We start from the raw sequence: 12,648 nt of genomic DNA, 5'->3' as shown, positions 1-12,648 counted from the left end.
TTATATATGTACTTTGCTCTGAAAGGGCCAGACGGAGGGAAAGAACGTGGAGGCCGGCCTAAGTTTAGCATTTCCAACCCCCGCCCCTCACTCACTGCAGTCATGTTAAATGCTAAAACTTGAGCATTTACTGATAAATCTTCAGCCTTGAGACGGGGGTTTCACACAGCAGATCACTACAATGAAAGGTAAGCTGTAACTTTAAGTCATTTTGCAAATTGACTACTCTGCAATTCTGATGGATTTAAGTTCATTATCATTTCTTTAATGAAATAGTTTGATTACTGTGTGTTTTTTGTTTATGGATAAGGATTGTATTGCACTTAAAGGTAATGGATGCATTTCATAATGTAAACAAAGCTCAAAATGTGTTTTATGTGTGTTTTCAGGTAAATTTCTTGTTTGTGACATAAAAAAGGACTGAGAATGCATGCTCCTTTTTTTATATATATAATTTTACACATTCAGATCTTATAGGTGTATAGTAAGACTACATTCTTCCACTGTTGCCTTGCTGCTTAAGGACAGCTTGACAATTGTTGGGGGCAGGGAAATCACCACCAAACAGCTTCTATGACCTGCAGCAATTCTTTTCCCTCTCCGTGTCTGTTTCGTAGGAGACGCTACCAGAGCAGGCCTTCCAAGTGGCAGCCGCCAAGCCAAGGACCTGCTGCCCCATTCGGATGAGAAGATGGAGGAGCGGGGCCAATGGAGCAATAAGTTAGAGTTTATTCTGTCAGTCGCCGGCTCCATCATCGGCCTGGGCAACATGTGGCGCTTCCCTTACCTCTGCTACAAGAACGGAGGAGGTGAGTGGAAGATGAGCGGAGTGGATCCAGGCAGGAGTTTGTGCGTCCCTTTCCTCTGAAAACCTAAAAGAGGGGGAAATAGATTTGCATATAGAGTAGACATAGCTTATTTGTATGTCAGGCCCATGCTTAAAGAATTTAATACCATAGTGCACTTTTACAAACAACCATGCAGTGTTTTCTTTACATGCACTGAATGAGTAGATAATTGATGACAGCTGACGTGAGAGTAAATACATGCATAAACCATTACAGAACACCTGAGTGCTTTTTCTCAGATGCACATCAATGCTAGACTCAATCAGGTGAGGGAAATAAAAACACACAATAAACCAGAGCAGAGAGTTTGTGAGAGTTTTGGTTTTGGACATGCTTATGTAGCTGCTAAAATGGACGCCCCTGTTTCTCCCTCCGTGGGGTGGCAGGGTCAGGGTTCAGGGCTGATCCGGGTCAGGCAGCTGTTGTTCTGCCTCACTCGCAGCAGCTGTCCCTGCAGAGAGGCGGAAATCTGAGCACGCCAAACATCCTCGGGCACCCGACAGGACGCCAACACAAAAGCGGACAGCGAGTGGCAGTGGCTCAGGTCAACGTGGAGCATCTGAAGAAAACAGCACTTTCTTCGACCTCTTCTTGCAGCACTTCATACCTTTTAGTGCTTGTTCTCATTAGGAGAATATATATCGTAACAAAACTTCAGACCAATCCAGTTTATGTTCAGGTATACACGACATATGACCTGGTTCTGAAATTCTATATGACTTACTTTTGTGTTTTAGTTTTGTTCAAACCGGGTTAATCTGACAGGCGATCGGGTGCAAACAGTTGCAGCATATCAATTGGAGCTGAGAAAAAAACAAGCTTGTAATAGGTAATATGTAATCTGAGAAAGGAAGAGACTCTGCCCCTCCTCTGATTTCCCCCTAAGTCCAAACGTGCCAGTCAGATGGATTGGAAGCTCTTCCTGTGTATGAGAATGAATGTGCTCCTCTGCCTATGCATTGGCCCTGCATTAGATTGAAGAACTGACTGCTTGACTAATGCAGGCTTGGACAGGCTTCAGACCCCCCATGACCCCAAATAGGATAAAGAAAATACAGTTAGACAAGATGAATGTTAACACACAGTACCAGTAACCAATTGCTTTGTTATTTCCCAACTCAGGTGCATTCCTCATCCCCTATCTGATCTTCCTGTTCACCTGTGGCGTTCCTGTCTTCTTCCTGGAGACGGCCCTGGGCCAGTACACCAGCGAGGGGGGCATTACTTGCTGGAGAAAAATCAGTCCCTTGTTTGAAGGTAGGTAGGACATTTGGCAAATGGTATGGAGCCAATGGTATGAATGGGATGAAACCGTGATATAAATAAAGGTGGAATTCACTGCGCCATAGACCAAATTGTGATTTCTACAGGTATTGGCTATGGCACCCAGGTGATAGTGACTCTGTTGAACTTCTACTACATCATTGTTCTGGCCTGGGGGATTTTCTACCTGTCTTTCTGCTTCTCCTGGGACCTGGCCTGGTCGTCCTGCAACAACACATGGAACACAGGTAGCAAATGTGCGTCAAGATGCAAGGTTCCTCCAATGTTTTTGACACGTTCAAGACATTTTGCTCTTCGTCCCCCAGAAAACTGTGTGGAGTTTCAGAGGAGAAACACTTCACTCAACCAAACTGGCAACATCACATCTCCTGTCCTCGAGTTCTGGGAGTGAGTTTCTCAGACTGCCTTACCTCCTCTTGGCGATACATTACTATTGTGAAAATGACAATGATGTATCATGCCTGTGTTTCTTCCCTGTCTCTGCAGGAGAAGAGCGCTGAGGATTTCCCCAGGCATTGACCACATGGGCTCTCTGAACTGGGACCTGGCCTTGTGTCTGTTCATTGCCTGGGTCATGTGCTACTTCTGCATCTGGAAGGGGGTGAAATCCACGGGAAAGGTGGGTGACAGGGGATTCAAAGTCTTGTGCTAATCCGCACCTCTGTCAGAGCTCAAGTGACCCCTTTTTATCTGTTTATTTTGTTTTGCAGTCCTGGGGCACATTATGGATGACATCTGGTATTTATTTCTTCTTTTTGCCATGTTTCTTGTTTAAATTTATATAGGTGGTCTACTTCACTGCGACCTTCCCCTATCTGATGCTGATTGTGTTGTTGATCAGAGGGCTCACCCTGCCTGGCGCTGGGATCGGCATCCAGTTCTACCTTTATCCTGACCTGGGACGACTGGCGGACCCACAGGTACCACAACGTCACACAAACAGTTGAAAGCCACAAATGAAAGACAAAATGTACGTCAGCTGTATGAATCTATCATGGTGGCATGATTACCTTCAAGCAATTCAAAGAAAACAGCGAGGGCCTTTAGAAGATTTAGTGGATGTGGTCTCCGTGGGCGAGGGCGCACCAGGTGCAGGTATCCCATGGTTCTCAGATGGGGAGCCCAGTTTCTGCTGGGTCCATCTGCTCTCCATGAAAGAGGCAAGAACCATGGGGATCCAATGCAGGGTCAGAACACCGCTGGGACTGTAAACACGAGCTCTACCAGGACTGAGCCGCAGTCAGCTAACCAAGCTCTGGGGGGACAACAGAGTTTTAACTGGCCCATATCAGACTAGCACCAATCAAGAACCAATCAGAAAACCTTAGTTAGTATTACTTCATCGCCTCATTCTGGTCACAAACAAACTAGACTAAACACAATCAACTAATAATTCAACATGCAATTTACTTCTTTCACGTCTAATCCAGGGGTTTTCAAAGTCTGAGACTGCGGGCCTGCCCTCAGATAAAGCTTGTAAATCGGCACCCTCCGACCACATTATTAGTTTACTTAGTAAGTTTTGCTCAATTCTTGGATGTCTATGGGATCATGATTATATTATTTGATCCCATAGACATTCAACATTTGAGCCAAATCAGCCAAAATATTGCTGTTTGACATAACTTCTGACAACACCAAATAGTTTTAAAAAAGGTCTGTCCTAAGGAATTTATTAGTTTCTGACTCTAATGGGGGGAAAACAGTTCCCAAAAACAACTGTATCTCTGAACTCTCACACATGTAGGCTATTCTATGTGATCTCCTTTTGATAACTAATGCAATAAGTAATTTAATATTGTTTCACTGAGCCTCCCCTGAAACTGCTTGGAGACCCCCTGGGGAGGCCCACCTCACACTTTGAAAACCCCTGGTCTAATCTAAGGGATCACAATCGTTCTATAACCAGAACCTGATTATTGCTGGCGCTTTATTCCCTTTGCTATTTTACACAAACAAGACCAATAACAGACTTATAACAGTTTATTATTGTGCAACTACAATAGTTAATGATTATGCTAACACTCAGCACTTGAATTCCTCTGGACTATCTAATCACTGCATGGCCCTTTTGTGCATATACAACAACCTAAGTATCTGAGCATTCCATTGGCTATACATAATTTACCATCTCTTTAGTTTCAGTTTTAGTTATTTTTGTTTTCTTTTTTTGTCATTTTCTTTTGTGTAAGGTGTGGATGGATGCTGGTACCCAGATCTTCTTCTCCTATGCCATCTGTTTGGGGTCGCTGACTGCTCTGGGGAGCTACAACAAATACAACAATAACTGCTACAGGTAGGTAAACATATCTACACGCATGTGTGATTTCATGCTCAATACACTGGAGCCCCTTTTCATAAGAGTACATGGTTACACGGTCCGACATAGTAAACGTTTCATTTTGAAACTAAAATCCTAAGTGGTCCATGGAAATGGAATAAAAGCAGCCATCACCTTTATCGTCATTAACAGCCTCATCGTCAGGTGTGATTTATGTGATCAAGCTTAATGATGCCACTTCTCCTGCAGCAAATTTGTTACATTTCTATGAAGCATTGTCTGTCTGTTGCAGAGATTGCCTGGCGCTGTGCTTTCTGAACAGTGGCACCAGTTTTGTGGCAGGCTTTGCAATCTTCTCCATCCTGGGTTTCATGTCTTTTGAACAGAACGTTCCCATCTCAGAAGTGGCAGAATCTGGTGAGGCTTGCATACATTACATTCACGTACACTTTCACTTAAAAAGAAATAAGGAACGAGCAGTATTTGTTTGATCAGTTTACATTTTTTTTGCTGGTCTCTTTAGGTCCTGGCCTAGCCTTCATAGCTTACCCCCGAGCTGTGAGCATGATGCCCTTCTCTCCTCTGTGGGCCGCCCTCTTCTTCATCATGATTGTTTTTCTGGGGCTTGACAGCCAGGTAGGAACACGTTTTGTTTTCCACACATGGCACTAATTACTGAAAAAATACGGTGTGATTTGACTTGACAGAAATTTTTTTAGACATTTTAGAGAGACTTGTTTTAACTGTTTTTATTTGTTTTGATTTTTTACTTGTGATGTTTTTAGGGATACATTTTACTGAGCTGATGTTTACTGAGGCAGTAGGGCATGCCAAGAATGAAACTCCTTCAGAGTTTCATTCATTTTCCTGTGCTTACGTCTTTCCCCCCTCTTTTCCTCACATCTCCTGTCAGTTTGTGTGTGTCGAGAGCCTTGTGACCGCGGTAGTTGACATGTACCCTGCTTTGTTCCGACGTAAAAACCGCAGGGAGCTCTTCCTGTTAGCTGTTAGCCTCTTCTCCTTCTTCATGGGCCTCATCATGCTGATGGAGGTAAGGGTCACACTCTGGGACCACACACACACACAGATGCATGCACAGAGAAAAAGATCTGCAAGCAGAAACTCTGGTTTCACGTGTAGTTTTAGATGGCATTTTGTATAGTTAGTGTCTTAAAATCTCATTACCTAAGATGTTTTCCCTCATTGTATAGGGTCCTTAACTATGTCCACTGAAACTAATGAAATGAGTTTCACACAAACACATTCACTCAAATCAGGCTATTGATGGGGTGGGGGTTGCACCTGGTGGTTTTGATGCTTTGTTCTGCTGAAATAAACTATTACGGAGTCCAACATAGTTGACATGGTTTCACCTCTGCACAGCTGGAAACATAAATGCTCTGCAGGGGTGTCAACAAGTCATCATTTTACAAGCAAGTCAAAGGTTTTACGCAGCATGTCTCAGGTAAGTCTCAAGTGTTGTTATGCAACGCCGAAGTCACGCCTGAAGTCTCTAATTGTGGTCTTCAGCATTTCAAGTCTCTTTTATAGATGTTTTTATTCTTAATATTGCATTATTCTTAATATTTAAATTATTAAAAATACTATGTTTAAAATGCAGTCAACATTGTATCTTTGCTAATAAAACAAAAGACAAAAAGTAGTAGTCACTGCAAACACTGTAATGTCTGCTAAATGTGCCCTACAATGCAGTTTGGTGCTTTATCTCATCAACATACTTTGTCATTGTTGTCACATGAAATGATTCCCTGACACAGACATGACCCCTTCCCCCTGACAGTCTCTCCACACACATGAATATAGACACCTCAGACATCCAATTTATACTGGGTAAATTGAGTAGAATTGATTTTTCAAGCCTGGCAAGTCTGCTACTACTGCTACTACAATATTTTCTCTTTTTTGTATCACATGCAAAGTGACTTGAGATGAGTCGGTCAAGTCCCATAACTAGATGCCTTTTTAGTATGATCACAAATAAATAAATGAATTAGCTTATTTCCTCTTTATAATCCATTTCCCTATGGTTTGTGTGTGGCGGGAGGTAGTTTTTTTTTAACACACACAGCATAAATTGAACTCAATTTCAATTCAGCTCATTGGGTTATTTAATTATCTGTCAATCTGTTATGTGTGAAAACCAATAGATTGTAGCAGGTTCATTCTATTATATTACTATATATATATATATATATATGTCATTATTATTAGTATAATTATGACTCAATACTTTATATCTCTCTCTTCGTAGGGGGGCATGTATGTCTTCCAGCTTTTTGATTACTATGCAGCCAGTGGCATGTGTCTTCTCTTCATGTCCATCTTTGAGACTGTCTGCATTGCATGGGTCTATGGTAAGCTGTCCTAACAACATAAAAGGATTTCATTCCTTGGTGATGAAGGAGACATTTTTTTCTTTAAATATGTACCCTAATCACAGGCCGACCTTCCCATTCCGCAACAATTTTCAAGGCACATCGTGGAGAGAAATGTCTTCACTGTGTTTTTCCAGGTGCAGATCGCTTTTATGATAACATTGAGGACATGATTGGCTACCGCCCAGGACCTTACATCAAGTACTGTTGGTTGTTCTTCACCCCAGCCACGTGCATTGTGAGTATCAACAAACTAATTAAGTAGCATCAAGGCTTTCCAAAAATGACAAAGGCTGACAGAAACCGAAGTCTTCTCTCCTCTTGTAGAAATCAAAAGAAATCATTTCTACACCAGTAACACCGGTGTACTTGTCTCTCCAGGGTACCTTTGCCTTCTCCCTCATAAAATACACTCCTCTCAAGTACAACAATGAGTATGTGTACCCATGGTGGGGCTATGTCATTGGCTGGCTGCTCGCTCTCTCCTCCATGGTCTGCATCCCGCTTTGGATGGTTTACAAGATCTGCACCACCCAGGGGACACTCAGAGAGGTAGGCCTGAGTGTTGACCTTTAAAGAACTCTTTATTATCGTTAAAGCGGTTATCAGATTTATCGCACACCTACTAACCTCAGATGATATGTTTAGTTTGAAATTTTCGGCGTCAGTCTATTCTGAGATCACCTTTGATGCCTTAAAGTGATTTACGGTCTGAAATGAAAGGATATGTGCGCCAGTTATGGTCTTGGTCATAAATCAGACTTCCTGTGAACTTTGCCCCTGAACCTGGTCTTTACTTGAACACACCCCACTGTGGAATTCATTCAATAAAGATGGTCAATGGCTGGCTAACTTTTTTTGTTCCACAGCGCATCCAGCTGCTCATGACACCATCTGACGGCTTACCCAAAACCAAGAGAGAGCAGGAGAGGTTACTGGTCATCTTTTCTCCTGAGGGAGATGCCACGATGACCAGAAATGGCTACTGTCCTGTCTCAGAGAGAGACTCCAGCTTATGAGAGCCCCAGTTGTGCTGTGTATGGGAAAGGTACTTGGGTTTCAGTTCCATCCTTGACTTGCACCCTCGCCTCCATCCCAATGATCAAAGCAGGGAAGGGTGCAATAAAGTGTCACATCATCTACTTTAATACATAACAGATATGGAGGACTCAGGAGATAATAGACCTATAGTGTGTTAGGTATGGCAGTGCCTGTACATTTCAGGGATGGCAGTAATGTTGTGACAAAAGAAGGATAAAGAAAAAGAAATTTAAAAAGTCATTCATTGCATTATTTAGAAGTTTCAGAAGGGACAGGGGCATTTTTTCAGGGACAAAAGTAATTTACTCTACTCAAACTGAAATATATTAATACACTGGCATATATTGTTCAGCTCTGCATTTCACAGATAATGTAAATGAACTAATTCAAGGTCAGCTGAAATGTATGAGTTAGCTTTGTTGTGAGAAATGGTACTGTTTTATAATGGAAGTTATTGGCATTTTCAACTCATTCAAAGGCGGTAAATGTAGAGGCAGATACACAGGTTCCACCAGAGGTTTAAAAATAAATGTTTTAGTTTATATAGTAAGGATGAATTTTGCGCAAATGTTAACTGGAAGACAGCAAAATCTGTTTAACCATTTGTTAACACTGAAAAGTCAGCTACATGTAAGTTACTTTTTGAAGTGTCCTTGTGTATCTGACATCACTTCATGGCTACTTGGCCGTGTTTGTATCATATATTGTATTATCATTACTGATTTTTCCTTTTTGTATTTACAAGAACTGAAATAAAATGTTATAAATGTTTCACATGAATAGACTGTGTAAAGAAAGGATATAATATACTATAAGCACTGCAATAGCTGTAGGACTAACATGACATACACAATGTAGTTTCATTATTTGTACTGTGACATAATATGACTGTACAAAGAAATTTGAATCTTGTAACTATGTTTTGAAATAAATATACCGTGAGTTACTTTATGAGAAGTGTAGGATTATATTAGGGACTAAAGGTCTGGAGATCAATATTTAACAATATTTTTTAAAACTATCTCAGAATCAGAATTTGTGGGCTTACCACTGCTATGCAGATGATATGCAACTCTACCTGTCCTTCACGCCAGACGACCCCACGGTTCACGGACCATTTCTCGGACATATCTGCATGAATGAGGGCTTGCCACTTTCAACTAAACCTCTCTAAGATTGAACTCTTGGTCGGTCCAGCCAAGCAATCTGACTCCAACCAGGGTGGTGAGAAACCTGCGTGTCATGAACAGCTGTCCTTTTCAGACCATGTTGTGCCGCTTTCCTCTATATAACGTAAGGCCCTATCTTACTCAGTACGCCAGCCAGCTTGTGGTGCAGGCCATGGTTATCTCTCGCCTCGACTACAGCAACTAGGGGTTAAGTTGCTCAGGGATACATTGGTGTCTCACAGTGGACACCAAAGGCATGCGTCTTATCCACTGCCCCATCACCACCCCCAGGATTACATTTATATTTGTATTATATTTACAATAGAAGATAATGTATACTTTCTGGTCAGGAAAATTAGGTCAGATCATTGGACAGTTTTGAAAGTATTTTACCCCCTGTATTGCACACTGAGCTCATACAGTATGTTAAAATGTCAAATGAAGTAATGCCCCTGGCTGAACAAAGAGGTGTGTAATGGTGAAGACTGTTTTCAGAAGGGTACAGTTTCTTATCTTAGACACCAAGAAGGCTGTGCAATCACAATGATGGAGCATTTTTGGACCATTTTTCTAGAATAATTCTACCACTGGGCGTCACGGTTTTGCTGTACCGCCGGTGAGCTGCTGATTGGCTGAAACAGTAAGCGTCACACCCTACGTGCCTCGGTGACGCCCCGCAATTTCCCACCATGCAGCGGGTGATGTCTAAGGAAAGATGGCGGAAGGAGGAGCGGCTGATCTGGATACCCAAAGAGGAGAGGTGGCGGCACTACTGAAAACACAGCTAAGAAAGGGAGACACATGGTAAGGCTTGGGCTGAAACCTTTTCAGAGACGCCGCGCGGCCGTCGGCTGGCTCTGCCGAAACTGTCAACGCCATGAAGGATAAGAAAGCCGAGGTGACGGGCCGTGTTGACAGTTAGCTCTGAGCCAGCTAACGGGAGCCTGTCAGCGTCATGTGTGCGCTTGGCATGCTAGCGGTGCTCCCGCTAACGTTGGCTATTATCCTGTCAATTTAGACCGACAGATCCCACGTGTCTTTACAATAAAAGTTGTATTCTGGTGGTTGTGCTCCAAATGACCATCGCACTTTTTATCTGGTGACATGATCTCAGTGAGGCTGCATTTCGTTTGTCTGGTCTTAGTTAGCAGGCTATTAGCTAATTGGCCAGACTTCCGAAGCTCCAAGTGATTTGCCAGTCAGTGGGTTCATCTGTCGACTTCGGCAGGGCGGAGTCGGAAAGAAGCACCTGTCAAAAACAGAGCCAGCTGTCCAGGCATGCAGCAACCTGAACTCAAGTCGACGTCAAAAGTACTACTGTTACAACTATCAATCTGTGTTATATTTGTCTCTCAAAGTCAGATTTGTTTAGAGAACTGACAGCAAGGTATCCTCCACCTGCCGGAGCATTTCTATAATCACCGTTTAACGTGTGGAAAGGAATACAAAAGCTTTAGTTTACAGCTCACAGCTTGTTGCACGAGCCTTGAACCATCTAGACTGATTGGCAGTGAAGTAACACTGCTTGCCTTCTCTTCAGGTACCTTGTGGACAGTCGCTGGTTCAAACAGTGGAAGAAATATGTGGGATATGACAGCTGGGACAAATACCAGATGGGGGACCAGAATGTCTACCCAGGACCCGTTGATAACTCTGGTCTTCTCAGAGGTAAGACAGATCATGCATCACCTCCTGATGCCTTGAATCACCATTAGGGTCATGTATTTCTAAATGCTGTGTGGCCTTACGTTACACCACGGACCCCTGGTCAGTATAGCTTTATCATTCTGGAAGTAGTAACAAAGAGTTCAGAGGAAAAGGGAACAAAAAGAACATTGTTGACTGACCCCATAGAGTAGCCTTTTTGGTGGGTTCATAGAAAGCTCTCCAGCATACCTTTTTCTTTGTGTGTTTTGTGTCGTGCGAGACAGTCACTACACTGTGTCACCAGTGTAAGTGTTGTCCCACAATGTGCTTTCTCTCCCTCTGTCTGCACGCTCATTTCTCACCCTTTCTCTCACCCCCTCCCGGCCTCTAGATGGGGACGTGCTGGCCATCAAGGAGCACCTCATCGATGAGCTCGACTACATCTTGGTCCCGACAGAGGGCTGGAACAAGCTCGTCAGCTGGTATGGATTAACAGATGGTCAGGAGCCAATTGCACGCAAGGTAAGGGTTCAGTTCAAGACTATGATGATAGATGGAGAGTGTTGGTCTTGCTGCATTATATGATACTCATTATATAATATAATACTTATATCTCTAATGCAATTTAATGGTTGTGTTCAGTAGCAATGGTGTATAATGTGGCTTGTGTTGAAAGGGAGAAATGTGCGCTCATATGGCCGTTTGAGATCAGGATATCAGAAGTGCAGCAAAATTGTAACAGAAACTTGAATTATGAAAAAGTGTTACTCAACATGAAATAGTAAAATACGCAGCCAATATAATGCGTCTTTTACTGTAGTTCTTCATGATAAAATTGATATGGCTCCGTGGCAAAAAGAATAGCCAAGAACAATTAGTTTGTAAGAAATGCTGCAGTACCTATTGAGTTGATTTATTTGACCAGTTAGATGTACAAAGGCACACTGTGCACAGGAGCTGGAAACAAATAAGAATAACTCTGATATGGTGGATATTTGCCGTTCATGAACAGGACGCTTCACTGATGGTGTTTTTCATTCATTTCTTCAGCTTTTCATTCATTCCTGTCATGAACAGCGATTATTAATTTTAGGGTTAACTGAAGTAAAAAGTACTTTTACTCACATTTTGGTAGAGTGAAACAAACCACTGAAAGGCTGTATGTGCAGTTACAGTTGATTAGTCAGTGGAATATTTAATGATGGTGATTACAGTTTAACAGGGCCAACGGTTTCAAATCCCCGCTTCAAATCTTACTAGTCATGGCATCATGGCTGCTAGAAGAGGCTCCTCTATCATTCTCTCTCTCGTTCTTTCTCCCCCCTTCCACTGACCCTCCCATTTTGCCATGTATGTCGTGGGACATATCGGGTGGCCACGGGGTTTCTATTTTCAGGCAACGTTCTGGATGACTGAAAAGCTACATGGAGCGATCTGCGAGACACAACATGCAGGAGGTCCATTATAAGTTGTTTCTCTTTTTTTAAACCCTTTTGTTTCTTTTGAGGGGTTGTCATCCTGAGGTGCGGGGGAAAGCACAAGCGTTTAAAGAGGATTTAAGAGGATTGTAGTCACAGGTTTGGCACTATGTTTCCTTCCGTTGTCCTCTTCTGGTCTGATTGCCAGCACTGGCGGAGAGTTCCTGCGCGTCCATGTTTTCTGAAGTGGAGGAATGCCAGCTGAGGTTACACTGAGAGAAGCAGCGTGAACGCTTCTGAGGAGTGCGAGAGAGGCATAACCAGTGTGGGAGGAGGGGGTGGGGTGGGTGGGGTAAATGGTTTTAGCTCGGCACTGATTAGAAAATCTGTCAGAGATTTTTCTCTGAGTTTACACACACATCTTGTGCTGAGGGGCAGGGTGGGCACACCGGGTTATGGGCAGGGAAGGGGTGAGGGTGGGAATCTGAGCTGTATGTGTGAGATTTGGGAAGTTGGTACTGTGTGTGGGAGGGGGGGGGGAGGGGGGGGATAAATGGGCTGGGA

The 12,648-nt window shown here is 43.0% G+C and overlaps 2 protein-coding genes across 2 annotated transcripts in view; both read left to right on the top strand.

The window, feature by feature from the left end:
- The first annotated feature begins 108 nt into the window (after window positions 1–108).
- On the top strand, window positions 109–8,631 carry LOC123967080 (sodium- and chloride-dependent GABA transporter 2-like). The gene is made up of 15 exons (XM_046043097.1): window positions 109–188; window positions 618–809; window positions 1,971–2,105; window positions 2,219–2,359; window positions 2,438–2,519; window positions 2,619–2,751; window positions 2,918–3,052; window positions 4,325–4,428; window positions 4,706–4,830; window positions 4,937–5,049; window positions 5,327–5,464; window positions 6,686–6,788; window positions 6,947–7,047; window positions 7,191–7,361; window positions 7,679–8,631. The coding sequence occupies exons 1-15, from the start codon at window positions 182–184 to the stop codon at window positions 7,826–7,828; spliced, it is 1,830 nt and encodes a 609-aa protein (XP_045899053.1). The 5' UTR covers window positions 109–181; the 3' UTR covers window positions 7,829–8,631.
- A 1,058-nt stretch (window positions 8,632–9,689) lies between these two features.
- Window positions 9,690–12,648, top strand: part of LOC123967081 (ubiquitin carboxyl-terminal hydrolase 15-like) — a 6,796-nt gene continuing 3,837 nt past the window's right edge. The window contains exons 1-3 of the mRNA XM_046043098.1: window positions 9,690–9,823; window positions 10,560–10,687; window positions 11,058–11,188. Coding sequence (XP_045899054.1) covers window positions 9,735–9,823; window positions 10,560–10,687; window positions 11,058–11,188 — 348 coding nt within the window. The 5' untranslated portion in view covers window positions 9,690–9,734. The remainder of the gene's footprint in view (window positions 9,824–10,559; window positions 10,688–11,057; window positions 11,189–12,648) is intronic.

The sequence above is a fragment of the Micropterus dolomieu genome, unplaced genomic scaffold, assembly GCF_021292245.1.
Source record: "Micropterus dolomieu isolate WLL.071019.BEF.003 ecotype Adirondacks unplaced genomic scaffold, ASM2129224v1 scaffold_6, whole genome shotgun sequence".
Taxonomy (NCBI): domain Eukaryota; kingdom Metazoa; phylum Chordata; class Actinopteri; order Centrarchiformes; family Centrarchidae; genus Micropterus; species Micropterus dolomieu.
Note: the sequence above shows the minus strand (reverse complement) of the source record. Positions and strands in the feature narration are given on the sequence as shown.

Excerpts from the sequence above, each read along its gene's own strand:
- LOC123967080 (XM_046043097.1), top strand. Across the intron at positions 810-1,970 it reads CTGCTACAAGAACGGAGGAG|GTGCATTCCTCATCCCCTAT; the intron begins GTGAGTGGAAGA and ends TTCCCAACTCAG. Across the intron at positions 2,106-2,218 it reads AATCAGTCCCTTGTTTGAAG|GTATTGGCTATGGCACCCAG; the intron begins GTAGGTAGGACA and ends TGATTTCTACAG.